This window comes from Amphiprion ocellaris, chromosome 23 (assembly GCF_022539595.1).
Source record: "Amphiprion ocellaris isolate individual 3 ecotype Okinawa chromosome 23, ASM2253959v1, whole genome shotgun sequence".
NCBI classification, from domain to species: Eukaryota; Metazoa; Chordata; class Actinopteri; family Pomacentridae; genus Amphiprion; species Amphiprion ocellaris.
In genome coordinates, this window is record NC_072788.1 from 9,838,992 (window position 1) to 9,853,936 (window position 14,945).

General features: G+C 45.6%; 1 protein-coding gene across 9 annotated transcripts in view; it reads left to right on the plus strand.

Moving 5' to 3' along the window:
* The window catches only part of ppargc1a (peroxisome proliferator-activated receptor gamma, coactivator 1 alpha), a 269,994-nt gene that overhangs the window by 241,436 nt on the left and 13,613 nt on the right, over positions 1–14,945 (plus strand). For 3 of the 9 annotated variants that reach the window (XM_035951672.2, XM_023277810.3, XM_023277813.3), the window contains exons 3-7: positions 8,776–8,970; positions 9,838–9,963; positions 11,134–12,496; positions 13,428–13,473; positions 13,694–13,767. In XM_035951672.2, coding sequence (XP_035807565.2) covers positions 8,776–8,970; positions 9,838–9,963; positions 11,134–12,496; positions 13,428–13,473; positions 13,694–13,767 — 1,804 coding nt within the window. The remainder of the gene's footprint in view (positions 1–8,775; positions 8,971–9,837; positions 9,964–11,133; positions 12,497–13,427; positions 13,474–13,693; positions 13,768–14,945) is intronic. The other 6 variants (XM_035951675.2, XM_023277814.3, XM_035951673.2 and 3 more) reach the window with 4 other exon arrangements.

The following is a 14,945-nucleotide window of genomic DNA, read 5'->3' on the forward strand; positions in this document are numbered from 1 at the left end:
CCTGCCCCAGCTGATCCCATGTGTGCCCCCAGTGGATACCCATCACACTGGAGCCGCCAGTGTGTACGTGCAAATGTGTGTCTTTGTGTAATTGAGACACCCCATACACAGATCAGATAGTGGTCTTTTTTTTTCTTTCTGGCTAGACACAACACTTTCATCGCTGTCTGTGTGTGTGTGTGTGTGTGTGTGTGTGTGTGTGTGTGTGTGTGTGTGTGTGTGTGTCGGGTGGAAATGACTATTTTTAGTACCTGGGGTAATCTCCACTAAGAGCCTTTCAGGGCTGTTTCACTTTAACCTGGCCAAAACACTAAGCCAATAATCCCACCCCCTACCCCTCCACCCCCACCCCGACTCATACTCTCACACACAGCAACATGTTGCAGCGATGCCATGCGATAAGACCAACCTTCCTTGTATTATTTAATAGTGTACGCTTTGGAGTGGGAGGGAAGGTATAAAGCGAGGATTCCTAGAATGCTTTTATACTCTCCTCTTAATGCAATGAAAGGAGGCAGAAACTGCAGGGTGGCGTTAGCGCAGAGATGAAATGAACTGATCAGAGAGCGACACGGAGACGTGTACAAAAGAAAAGCAACAGCCAGGCGTGAGAAAACATTACGAATAACACACCTGGGCAGAGAGAGGGGCAGGATGGAGGGAAGCCTTCAGTCAGTGCGTGCCATGATTCATGGTGAAACACTGTCAGTCTTGGACGATGTGCTGCTTCCCCTCTCCAGCAAAGGCCAATCGATCCCAGGTGTGTGTGTGCTCCATGCCAGTTTACCCAGCGGTGGCAGCAGCTTTGGCCAGGCCTTCGTCTGCCCTGGTAGTTTGCCATATTCTGTCAGTCTGTGTGAGTTTGCTACACAGCTTCCAGAGAACTTTGTTGATTCTGAGCAATAATTAATAATTTAGTGCACAAATGAGGTCTCTTAGTAATTAATTTAAAAACAAATTCCTGCAGAAATGCTGCAAGATTTTAAGGACTAACTTGATACAGACACCACACCTCGCATCACGGATGGGTGTTAATTTTAAAAAGATGGGACTTTTTGTCCCTCTCTTGGAGTAAATGTAAGCCTGTGCTTAATTCTCTAGTGCTTTATGATTTACTTTTGCCCACGTTCACTGCAATCTTGTACTGTACCTTTCAAGGACCAGTTTTACCTGGTCAGGGCTGAAGCTCAGTTTTTTAGAGCTTTGTCATCCATGCAGAAAGAAACCCCCACATTCTAACTAAGCTTTATGATGTGCACTGCATGCTTATAGCTCCAGCTTATTCCCTCCCTGAAGCATTTAAGTCTGCACAGGCCTCAAATAGTTCAAGAGGCTCTCTGAGGCTCTGCTGATGCATGAGTGACTTGATGCTTGGATGACTCACTTGCTCCCAATCAGTAGCTCCTGAGTCTAAAATGAAAGCAGAAGCTTTTACATACATTTTGTCACTGCAGATAGAAAACATTGCTTTTTGTAGAACAAAAACTTGCATGTATGAAAATACTACTTTTTGTGTACAGAATAAGACTAGAAGAAAAGTCAGCCTCAAGGGAAAGCCAGTATCACAGGAAACAGATTGGGGCTGAAAAAAGACTATTAAATGCAGTCCATGTCGACTCATACAAGCACTTCTTCAAAAATTATGGTGTACATATACACATCCAAGGCAGGCATGTTTTTAGCAGCTGAATTACAAAATATGTATATGGGAATCTGTGAAGAGGGATAAATCTGCTGCATGTGTCTGCCATGATAGTGCTGTTGACCTCAGGAAGTCAACAACTCTGCTTGTTGATCAGCTCTTTCCAGAAGACCATTTTCATTCTATACTGTGGCTGGCCAACCCTCTGTTCATTTTGCTGCAGGCTTTGTTGTATAATAAGTTGATGGGCAGCGAGGGAAGAGATTTCGAGTGTCGGACGCTTGTCATCAAGTGGTCAACGACCATTGATCATTCTGCATTTGGCAGACATTGCACAGTCTGCTGGTGTGTGCAGGTGTGGTGGGTACGCTCAACGAAATGTAAGCTGTCAAACACAAGCCTGTCCATACTAAAGGCAACATCATCAGTATTCCACAGAGAATAGATCCTAGATTTAGATGAAATTCAGCTCAACATTCAATGTTGCTGTTATAAAGAAGGACTCCTGAGAGCTTTCATGCCCCCCTCCCCCATCCTTTCTCATAGTATCCCTGCCTCGTGTCGACGAGTTGGGATTGTATCGACTTATGTGCACAATTCCTTTGATGTGTTTTTCATTTCTTTACTTGTAAAGATAGGTGGATTCCTGCATCGTTACCACTAACAACATGTAAAGGCTTGCGAAGTCCTCCGTGTTCGACCACTGCTACCACACGTGCAGCCCATACACATATTGCACTTGAAAGTGTGCGAGAGAGAGAGAGAGAGAGAGACAGAAAAAAAAGCTCAGATAACATTCTCACAAAGTCACGACACGGATAAGAGGCGTACACACTGCAGTGGCGGAGTCCTACCTGGATCCAGAAGCGACACACTCGCGCACGCAGAAATCAAGGTAAAAGATAATGCGTTTATTTAGTAATCAGCAAATAGCTTTTATGCAACGGGGTAAGTGGTGACGCCTGTGAGGCCTCGATAAGATCGTTCCCTTTCAGGTGTTTCCCTGTCGCACCACATATGGCATTGAGTGCAAATTGAATAGGGTGACCTTTTTTGCTGCAGAATTAAATTGACTGCATTTCCCCCAAAAGATTCTGCCATTTCAATTACCATAAATTTGTGATATTGGCTCCCCTGTCATATGTACAAACACGTGCACAGGAGGATTTTCTATAGGACAGTGATACAAAAACACACCTCTAGGTGTCTATTGATTGAAACACTGTAGACCACTATATCTTGTCCACTGTATCCTGGCTCTCCTTGCGTTGGCATCGTTCCGAGGAAGACATTACTATGACAAATGAAACGCCACAAACCCTCGATGGGCTTGGCAGGGCCTGAAAGGTCAGGAGCTGCATTGTGCAGATGTACGTGTGTGTGTGTTGTTGTGTGTAAAGGTGGTGTCAGCAGAGGATAATAACATTGAGTCCTCTGTGCGAAAAACAAGAAATTGTGGTCCATTTTGCACTCCTCGCAAATCTATGTAAATGTCAAAACCAAAGTGACCAGCCTTCTCTGTGTATGTAATTGTTTTATGGATAGCTGCACTTGACTGCTGGTGACAGACTTACATTCCAGCCAGGAAATGTGGCAGCAAGACGGACAGTGGAAACAGTCTGTGCTCCTTTTTTTCTGTCCCTCTCTGCACTCAGTCTGTCTCCCTCCCTGTGTTCCTCCAGCACATTATCAGCAGTGTAACAGTAGGTTCAAAGGCCCCTTGCTTAGTAGTGCACATTCTGAGCTGCCGACTTAAGCAAATAGCTATTTGCATGCCATTAGGAGAAAAAAGCAGAGGGAAGCACCATCCCTCATCCCATCTCTGCATCTAGCTGAATATTCCTTATTCGAGGCTCCAAATCTCTGTTTTTCTCCCCCTCCTGCTGTGACCGTCGGAGCAAGGCACAGTCAGAGCAATCACAGCAATCAGTGCTGCCTCGTGCCAAGCCGATTGGGAAGTAGCTGCCAAAACAAAAGAGAGAGTGTCCAATCATTATGATGGTGTGTGATTTGGTGGTGTTAGCAAACGGTTGCTTGGACCATCTGTTGGACGGCTGGAGGAGGAAAACAACAGCAGCTTGGGGCAAGACTGTAGATGGGAAGGTTCCACCAGGACGCACCGAAACCTCCTGTGATCCTAGCAGTTATTTGGATAGCTGTGTGAGAATGTGTGCGGGTTGATGTGAAGACATTCATGTTGGAATGGAAGTTAGCAGATTGTTTTTGTAGACAGAGGCAGGGCTGCAAATCTTTTCAGGTTTTGTGGGCTTTTACATGATTTCTGACCAGAAGTTCCCCGGAAAGGGTTTAAAAGCAGCTGATCTCAGCAGACAGAGTTCAGGTGGTTAAGTTTTAGCAGCAGGGTTACCAGCCAAAGGATATTTTTTCTCTCTACTGGAACTAGAAAGAACAGCACTGCTAACATCCCTTGGGTAGGCGTCTCAATCGGATCTGGCCTGTGTCAGGAAGTGTAACAACAGTTCTCTTTGGCTTACTCTCTCTCACACACACAGATATCTCCTCTTTTCACTTTCTCTTTTCCTCTCTCTTTCCCCCATCAACTCATCTGATAGTGCTGTAACAGTCTCAAATGGTTCCCAGGAGATGCATCATCTCTGCACACACACACACATCCTGGGCCTCATTGACGGGGCCCAACCGTTTCCTCACTGATTTATAACTCGCACAGGCTTCGAAACTGAAACAGGCATCTGGCATCTAAACAGTGAACTTCTTCTTCATTCAGGGAGCTGATATTTTTTGTTTAAATGGAGATACAAAGCAGCGAATTTGTGCCTGATGAAGTGATTATCCAGAACAGTTGTTTCATAGTGGATAAGACGGATGACAAAAACTAAAATCAGCTGCAGAATGAAAGATTTAGCAACTTGCAGTTCAAATCATCATTATAAAGCAGAAGATAGTGAGACAGAGAGTCTGCACATCGAGGATATACACTAATGGCCACCAGGACTGTGATTTCTGTGTCCAGAACATGCACGATATGTAGTCCACAGGATCATTTGCTTGGGAAATTGTTTCAGAATAACGAGATGCTCTATTGACTCTGTAGTCACATGGAAAATGACAAGAGCCTTCAGTTTACTGCTACATGTTGCGAGCCATTCACAGCCCTGACCACAATGGAGGTTTCACATTTAGTTTTATGATTTGGAACACCATCAGGCTGTGGCACGGCTGCCTCACAGACACAGACACACAGAGGAACTTAACAGTGTTATGTATGGTTTCATCGCCCCGTATAGGCCATAATCACCCTCTCTCCATCTCAGTAAGCTCATGCTAAATGACCAGACGTCTCTGGCGGCTGCCATGATTTGTCTCTCCGCCGTGCATCGCGCCGTACCTCAACCTCCATTCCTCTCTTACCTCCCTCCTTCCTCGCTGCCATATGTTGTGCCTGTGTGACCGGCCGACGTGTCAGGCCTGACTAACGCCTTAACGGCAAGGCTGACTTTGATTTATTTCCTCTGAAATCTAGGGGCCGGGGGTAATAACACAGAATGACATTATTTGTTTATCAAATCCAAGGCTGCTTTTCTCGGCAGAGTCGAGATGTGATGACTTGATGCCATCTCCCCACTTGCTTCACACACACACATATACCCCCCACAATTTCTGATTGTGCCATGATTAGAAGGTCTGGCTGGTCCCTTAACCTCATCCGAGGGAAGGCTTTAGAAATCTGACAGAGCAGAGAGCAGAGAGGGAAGGGGGAGAAATAAAGATTGAGATGAAGCAAAGCAATTAAATTGTCAATGCACAGACTTAACCCCTCCACACAAATTTAGGGCCAATTTATTAACAGTGTTTTCTGCTTGCACTAACTGGTTTCTATTCATTTATTTGCAGAAAGAATGAGCAAAAAATTTTTTAAAAGACAGTGTGAATGAACAGTATTTTAAATACTAGATGACCCATTTAATGGAAGATGTTTTATCTTCCCACATCCAGAGCGTCTGTCACATGTTGTGCTTCTCAGCCAAAGATAACAGTGGGGTTGTTTATTTGGTTGAAATTTTGTTATGGAGTTACTCAGCGATCAGGTACATTCTGGCACTTTCAAAACACATTTGGTTCCTTTTAACATGTAAATGATGCATTGCCCTGAAAAAAGCTCGTTAAAATTTGATCTCTGGCAAATTTGCTCAGGAGCCTGGAATCCTCAAGAAGCAATTAGCAGATTTAATTTGGCTATTTGCCCTGGTGTTCAGAAGTGAGTGTTTGTTTAAAACAGCACCTTCACCTTCCGTTATCAGCCGTGTGAATAGTATCTCCTGGAACACAATGCTGTGTTGTAGAACTCAATAAAAGAGTTAAAGGCAAGGACAATCTCAAAGACAGCCTGCCTGATAACAAAAGGGCCTCACCTAATAATGAACAACTGGAGTTGGCTTTCTTTTCTCCGATGTGGGGAAGCTGGGGTGAAGGAGGAGGGGAGAGAAGCTCTGCCAGCACTTGCCAGCATGTTTTATGGCTAATTGAAGCATTTGGAATAAAACTGCCGCAAAATGGCACCCTTTAGAATTGGAGCAGGGTTAATATATTGTGATCCCACAATTAGCCCAGGATTGTTAAGATCTCTTTAATTCGGTGAGGTCCATTAAGCGGGATGGGCGAGAAAGTGCTCCCGCCGAGACAATTTTTCTCCTCTCTCTTTGTTCTTCCTGTCCTCTTTTCCTCTCAGCAGCTGCTGTGGTAATCAATATAAGTGGACATGGCCGTCAGCAGTTTGCCAGGTTATCCGGGTGGCATCCCCTTTGGGTGTCATAGCTCTTCAAGTCCACCCACATAGAGGTTTTGTTTATAAATATCCAAGAAGCAAGTGAGTTATTGGTACTGGATTGACTTTGGTGCAGAAACTCTGGAAGGTGGGGCCCTAAAGCTGGCATGGAGAACCTTGCCCTCCTGGACGGGGGTGTTAGATCATTCTCTCTCCAGGGCAGAAACAATCACTGAGGTTTGCTCTTTACCACCGTTTCTCAAATCCCCACTTGGCCTACGAGTGCCTCCACTACAGCCACAGCAGCGGGTGCTGCATGATCGACTCAGGGTTTTACAAGTGTCTCTTTCAGAGTATGAGAGTCCCTTCTGGGTTATCTTTGGGGATACAGTGTGCCTGTGGGAGCTTGCCAATTGGTGGAGGTTTTTGAAACAGGATTGAAATCACTACATTTGAGCCTGCTGCAGCCTCAGAAATTCCCCAATCCTTTTCCACAGCATGACATAACGAAGCTTGCACAGCTCTCTCAACTTTTAATGTAACCAGCGTCACTCGGTGGCATAGACACACATTTTTAAGAGTATAGATTTAGAGGCTTATAGAGGAGGAGAGAGGTGAATAACGCCTCACCTAAATGCAGCACTGATTGGATTGTTGATGAGTATGGACCTAAACAGGTGGCTGGTTCATTAATGACTCATTTGTGATGATCTAAAATGATCCTAAATTTCAATTTCACATGCAGGATGTATGTTTGGGCTAAGCCATGGCTGCAGCTTCAGTTAATACCCACCCGCTTAGTGCTCAGGTAATAACTTGGGGATGCTGGAAAATGGTGAGCGTTTCAATAGCACAGGGTTCCAGCACAGTGGATTTTGAAGCTCCTTGCAAGTAATTAAACAGCATGCTACCTCATACAGAGCAATTTCCTGCAAGGCATTTGTCTGGCAGTTCGGCATGGCCCCAGTCTACGTAGTGTTATCTCTGTGAAATATGTCCCCTTTATCATTTTTTAATAATGACTGAGTGTTCATGTTGTTAGGAGAAAATCTACTCAATGAGCATCAGATTAACGTTTTCCTCACTGTTAGCCAGCTAACTGAACGTCCAAGATATCTGTGTCATCTCTAAATGAAAATTGGAAGGGGGGAATGCATTAAAATTGCCGCCGTCTGGTTGGTGAATCCAAAGCTTCGCTGTCCATGGTGGGTGTGTAATTGTGTAAAATCAGTGGGGTAGAGAGAAACAAGAGGGGCTGCATGTGGGATTTCTGACTCCTCTGAGGTACAGCGCTGGCATCTGAGAGGTTGCTGGCCCCCCCGGCGTAATGATGGCCACACGCCGTCACTGAGCGATGATAATCCTGCCGTGTGCATAAAGGGATTTGTTCTTGTTGGGCCGGCCACAGAACGTCCCAGGGTGATGATACTGTTTATCTTTCCGCTGTCTTAAAGTCCCCTGGGCTTGCAGTACCCGTTGTCATATGTCAGTGCAAAAAGGCAGAGCCATGCATGAGTTACATCCTCTGGCTTTCAATATCTGTCTATATACACTTCTTTTTTCTTCCTGCATACATGTTACTACCTCCAGTAAACCTCCCATATTGATAGCTGGCAGCTCACTTCTCTCTCTCTCTCTCTCTTTCTCCATCCCTCTCCATATATTCATCTCTTTATTTCTCGCACACAGTTATAATTTCCACCATTAAACAGCCAGCTGCAGCAAGCACACAACTCCTTTGGTACATCAAAGAGGAGCTGAGTGGCAAGAACAAGCTTTATTTGTCATGAAATGTTGATGGTAACTTCCCGCCCCGTTGCAAACATCAGCTGTCATGCCAACATTTTAAATACATTGCGTTTATTTAGCATTAGTGGCTTGTAATGCTCCTTATCTGAGGATTGTTTGCAAACATCTTGTCAGCAATCCAATCGTGTCTCAATTCTGTGGGTGAGGAGACAGGAGAGTCAACTTCTGCCTATTGTTTCCCCCCTACAAACCCCTCCGTACCCTCCCCAACCCATTTCCCATCTTCCCTAGATACTTGCTACTTGTCAGTGCTGGTAATGGGTTTCTTGGGGGAGATATTATTTTGGTCCAGTAAGCTGCGTGCTTAAAATATGAGTGACAGGCTTGACTCACATGCACATGAGGAGAATTTAGTTTTTTAAAAGGCTGCCAGAATAGAGTGAGCTCTGCTGCTGCAAAAAAGTGAAAAAAATATTCCCACTATATTAACTATGAAAGCCTGCATGCAGCCACCCACCACCTTTACTTCCCTGAAAGTAAAAAAAAAAGAGATGCAACTTCTTCTGACTAAAATGTCCTATTTTTCTTGTCTCTCTATTTTTTGTCTCTGTCTTCCACCCCCCTTTTTCCCCCTCCTAAGAAGATAGATGAAGAAAATGAGGCCAACTTGCTGGCAGTGCTTACAGAGACCCTGGACAGCATCCCAGTGGATGAGGACGGATTGCCTTCGTTTGAGGCCCTGGCAGATGGGGACGTGACCAATGCCAGTGACCAGAGCTGTCCCTCCTCTCCTGACGGCTCTCCACGAACCCCAGAGCCGGAGGAACCTTCCTTGGTAAGATCAACAGCTCTTTCTTCTCGTGGTTCTCACACCAACACCACCAGTAGGGCCAAGATATATATTATTAACCAAACATGACCTCCAGCCTTGACTTTTTTTTGCCAGTCCATGCCATATAAGACTTTTCAACAAGTCATCTGTCTTTTCTGTGTTCCCAAGTCACCAAGATAGAGATGCAGGGAGGAGGGAAGTAAATGGAATGGATCAGTGTGTTTTGCTGCTTTGTGCTAATTACATAACAGAGCTATTGTGGTGCCAGTTCAATGATATGAACACTGTGGTGGGCCCAAACGCTGGTTGACACACTGCCACAGACCCTGAAATCAAGCCGGCACATAATGAAAGTAAGGGAAAACAGAAATCCATCTCACCTCGTCTCCTCTCAGTGGGTCTCAACTAATCCCCCCAGTGCCCCAGTCATCTTTTTTTTTTTCTTTTTTGGCGAAAGAAACCTCCCAATGAGAAGTTAGCTTACCTTCATGCTGTTATTTTTACACACGACCATACCATCTGGGTATTTTTCTCGCTTAAAGGCTTTGACCTAAAATGTTATGTTATGCTACGTTATAGTCCATTTTATTCCATGCCGGTTTCTTCCAAATGACCTTTAGCCAAAGGCCTGAGTGTGTTTATTCAATCACATTCAAGAAGCCAGGTTGTGTGTACACAAAAACACCTGCAAAGGTAGAAAAAAATACCTGCCAAGTCACATGCTATGAGCTGCTTAAAAAATCTCCTAAATATGTCAGTGATTTTCTGTTTTTTAACTGCAGTGTCTTCTGATTGTACATCTATAAAACACATTCTGCTCGTTTTCCTTCCTCCTCCTACCTATCTGGTCCTGTTTGGGTCCATTCGCAGCTGAAGAAGCTCCTTCTGGCACCTGCAAACTCCCAGCTCAGCTATAATCAATACACAGGTGGCAAGGCACAGAACCATGCAGCCAGCAGCAACCACCGGATCAGACCACCACCTGCCGTCGTCAAGGTAGGGACACACACACACACACACACACACACACACCCACACACACACACACACACACACACACACACACACACACACACACACACAAATGCATGCACTGCCTTGCTGCTTATTTCACTCCTGCATACACATTTTTTTTTGTTAGTGTTTGTTTATCTCCCTCACTCTGTTCTTGCTCTGTCTTGCTTCTCGCTCTCCCTCCCTCCCTCCTCACATTTTTCTTGTTTTGGTGGCCGCCTTTAGAAGATGTTAGACTACTGCTCTAGCAGTCTACTATCCCAGGGGGCCATCTCGTAATGAAAACAGGCTGATTGCTGTTGGGCTTTCCAGGCGAGGCATCGGCACCGTTGTCTCATTAGCTCCACCACTTATCCGCCTTGGTATGGTGCCTGTTGAATAAAAAAAAAAAAAAAGAAAGAAAAAAGAGCGACAGACACTCTTGCGGCGAGATTGATGCCTTGAGACGACAACATCAAAATATCAGACTTGATGTTCTCATTAGATGGCTCTGAGAAGAGTTTTTTTTTCTATAGGGGTTGGGTTGATTAGGATTTAATTTCAGTCCATGTAAGTATCATAGCTTTGTGAATGTGAATAATAAAATACCTGATATCTGTTTGCATTTTATGTCAGAATACTATATGTTCAGTGTCAGCACTGCAGTATATTTGTTATACCCGACCTTGTGCTTAAATGTAAAAAGCATCTGTATCTGATCTAATGTGAGGTAAACACAACACAGACAGATTTGTGTGTGCTTTGCGTACTATGTTTGCACATGCGGTGCATCAACCTTCTTCACAGAGTCTATTTTCATACTGTGCCTTTGAGTCATCCATTTCTGGAGCAGAGCGAATGAGGACTCCCGGAGGACATGGTGCGCGTACAGAGTGGCACGGTGGCGCTCGGGGGGCCACGCAATTAAGATGATGGGCGGACGGCACTCCCACCATCGCTTCCCAGACAGTTGGGCAACTACTGTGCTCAGGCTGTTTGAGTCATTCTTTTAACCTCTCTCTGGCTCCATCTCTTTCGACTTTTATTTTTGTGCCAAATAGAGTACTTAACATTTTCTCAATTGGACCAGCTGCACTGTACTAACAACAGAGAGCAAAACTTTTTATTCAAGTAAACTAAGTGATTCTGTCTCTGTCTTATTGTTTTGCACAGACGGAGAGCCCCTGGAATGGCAAAGCAAGAGGGGGCTCCAGCCAACAGAACCGCCCGGTGAGGCGGCCTTGCACTGAGCTGCTGAAATACCTAACAGCCACCGATGACATCCTGCTCCACACCAAAGCCAGTGAAGCCAAGAGCGCCTGGGGGGGTGCCAGTAGCAGGGACAAGAGTGGCCTCGGTCTCGGCGCCTCCTCCTCCTCCTCTTCACCATCCTCTTCATCCACCTCCTCGTTCTCCTCCCTCTCCTCCACCTCCTCTTCCTCTTCCTCAACCACCTCCAAGAAGAAGTCAGCTGTGCCATCTCAACAACAACAACAACAACAGCAGCAGCAGCCGCCGCAGCAGCATCACCAGCGAGGTGAGAGCCGGGCTGCAGGCGAGTGTAGTATGGCTGGTGTTGGGGCTGGGAAGTGGCAGCGTTGCACTCACGATGACGGGGTTGAGGAGTCGGAGGGTGCTTCTATCCCTGTTGGCCACAGAACCTCCACCTGCGGCCATGCCCACCCCAAACTGGAGCATGGGCCGCCCAGTGAAGAAGGAAGGCCGCCAGGCGATGTGGGCCGCCTGGCCGCCGCTAGGTTTATTAGGTATATGCATTCTTATTCCCTCCCTCCCCGAGAGGTGAGTCACAGCTGTGAGCATTGCCGAGAGGCTGCGGGCGCCACTCAGGCTAGTGAGGGCTTTGGCAGGCAAGGCCGTAGTAACAGTAGCGGTGCCAGCCATGCACCGCATAGGCACATCACAGTGACTATAAAGAAAAGAGATGAGAAGCCGGGGCATCCTTTACTTAGCCAGCTGCTCACCTCCAAACAGAGGCCCGCTCAATATCGGGCCCAGATGCTCCCATCTAAGATTACCCCTTCACGTAGTACTAAGAGCAGATTCTCAGGTAAGAGGCCTGAGAGCCCAGCCCAGACTGTTTCTGAGGTGAAAAAGGAGGAGCTCAGAGAGACCACTGATCACACAAACCAGGGAGTAAGTCCGGCTGAAGAGCCTGACTCAGAGCCCCTGTTGTCACCTCTCACCTTAGACCTAGAGAGCTGGGTTAGCCAGCTGGACTCAGAGCTAGACATGGGCTTTGGACTAGAGCTGGGGTGGCCAAGCCAGGGGGGCTATGGGGAGGATGTTGACCATGATGATGATGATGATGATGATGATGATGATGGTGTTGTTGACGATGATGACGACCGTGTCATGGGCAGCCCCGCAGCGGTGCTCTCACAGGGCCCTCCAAGCCCACTCATCCCAGATACTAGCAATGCAGAGCCCACCCCTCCCTGCATCATACAAGGGCAAGGGCACCCACACAGGCAGGCACTCAGCGAGCACCCCGATGACCAGGGCCTCCTGTTGTTAGGTAATCATGACTGCATCCCCCCCACTGGCCTTATCTCTGCTCTCTTTTCTCCCTCTCCTGCTCTAACCACTTCCCAGTTTGATTTCACAACTAACCCCTATTCTAATTTGAATCTAACAATCATTCTGAGGGCATAAACAATGACAGCAAACAGCCTGCTCGCCAATGCTTTTTGCTAGTCCCAGAGGCATTCTTTTAAAATTTAAAAGAGAGTGATTTTTTTTTTTTTTTTTTTTTTTTTTTAAATAATAAGGAGGGGGTGGGAAAAGGGACGAGCCTTGTCTTGCTACAGTACACCTTGTATTCACAAAATCGACCCTTGACCCATCTTTGGCTGATTGAGCTGAGTGTGCTGAATCTGTACATTTAGACTCAGAGCCCGGGTGCTGCTCTCTAGCGTCGTGCTACTAAAGCCACGTTCTTCTAGCTGGAGCACAAGTCGGCCAGAGCCTCGGGCAACTGCACAAGCTTCCTTGACTCTCCTTTCTTCCTTCTTTTTTTCCCCCTCCTCTGCTGTTGGTGCATGCGATTATGACTTTATTGTCTAGGGAGGGGCTCACCCACTGTCATGTGTCTTGGTTGTGGCATCGTCTCTGTATGTTTTTATTCCATTTCGATCTGTTTGTTGTCTTGAGCGCGGTCTGTCTGTGTCTATACACCTGTGAAACACCATCACTCCATCCTGCCTCACAGAGTGAACAGTCTATCCTAAGAGAGTAAATTGTTAAAATGGGGTCAATCTAAAAAAGATATGCTTTGTACAATAGTGTCCATAGTAAGCTTTTCTAACAAGGGATGGGTGTTTTTGTAGTAATAATTGCATTTGTTGAGCCAATTTGAGATTAATTGTTGCAGAATGTGGACTTGTTCTCTTCTGCCATGAGTGTTATACCTAGATCAATAATTACCCATGCTCCTTTGTGTTCTGCAGCCAAACCAACCACCTTGCCACTTCCTTTGACCCCAGAGTCTCCAAAGTAAGTGTGAGAAGTTTTTCCACATTATTCTAGGCAAAAAAAAAAAAAAAGTGAGCATCAAACTATAGAAAAAGACAAATCCAGAGAAAACTATATAGACTAGAATCCAAGTTGAGGCATTTTTGTGACTCATTTCCATTTCTTAGATCACAGAAGCTTTTAAAAAAAAATCTCAACTTCACCTGGGGAGTGAAATTTTGTACTTTTTTTTGTCTTCCAGTGACCACAAGGGATCACCGTTTGAGAACAAAACCATTGAACGGACATTAAGTGTGGAGATTGCTGGAACCCCAGGTGAGCACACTTTTATTTCTAATAAAAATACAAAAGTCACGACCCTGCTACTAATTCACACCTGCCTGTTGTAGCCAGTAATGGGTTAACACCAGCATCTTGATAGTTCCACCACAGTTCAGAGTTCAAGGTGAAGGAATAGGAGATCAGTTTTATGTGCCTGAGTATTGATTAGGCTTTCCAATCTCTTCGGGGTTTATTAGCAAGTCCCCCCCACCCCCACACCCTCTACCACTCCCCCTGCTTTGTTACTGAACAGTTAATATGCCTTTTCTCTATCAGATCCTAATGCGCTCTGACTGACAGCTTACTTAGCCGACACATCACAGGGAAATTGAAATGGCAGCGGTATTGTTTTAATTGGCTGTGTAATTCGTTTTTTCCTGTATGATCTTCCTCTTTTAAAATCACCACACATGCAGACTATTAAATCAAATGTTATATGGAAAAGTTGCTGTTTATAAATGTTGCCACTGTGGACATTTTTCTGCATCTTTACTGACGTCATCCTGTAATGTTACTGCGTTATGATTAACTGCATTAGAAAACAGCTATTTGCAGGCAAAAGTTGCAGTAGTGAGAGCCGTTTCCTCCTTTCTCTTTCTCCATGCGAATTATGCTGGTAATTACCCCCATTTACTTGAGATTAATCATCTAAGGTCAATAAAAACAAAATGGCTGCCCTTTAGCCGCTCGCACTGTGTAATGTTGCACTATCCCTTTTGGGTATTCATTTACCAGCAGGGGTAATGATCTTTGTCCATACCTAACGTCTGCCCCCTGCACCTTCCACTTAGCTCTTGCGGGCGATAGAAATTCAAACCCCGAGAGGTATCCCTCTGTCCTTTCTGACTTTGGTTGAAGTGCGGTTTAACCCTTTTGTGTAGATAAGCTTTCAGGGTCAGAGGGGAGGCCTGTGGAGACCTAAAGAAGGGAAAGATCAGGGCTCCTTAAGCTCAGGGGCAATCAAGCACAGTTAATATTTCTTCCCGTTTTACTGCACGTGGGCGAGTCTATTGACCTGTGGCTGAATCTGTGTGTCCGTTCTGTTCCACCGCGTCCATTTTACAAGCACACAGTCAAATAAAGCCCTTCACCTGACTTTACCATCCTGTGCAAATTTTGGATGGAATATTAGCACGAATGTCATTAGGCCAGAGAGCTCTGGGGTACTGAGC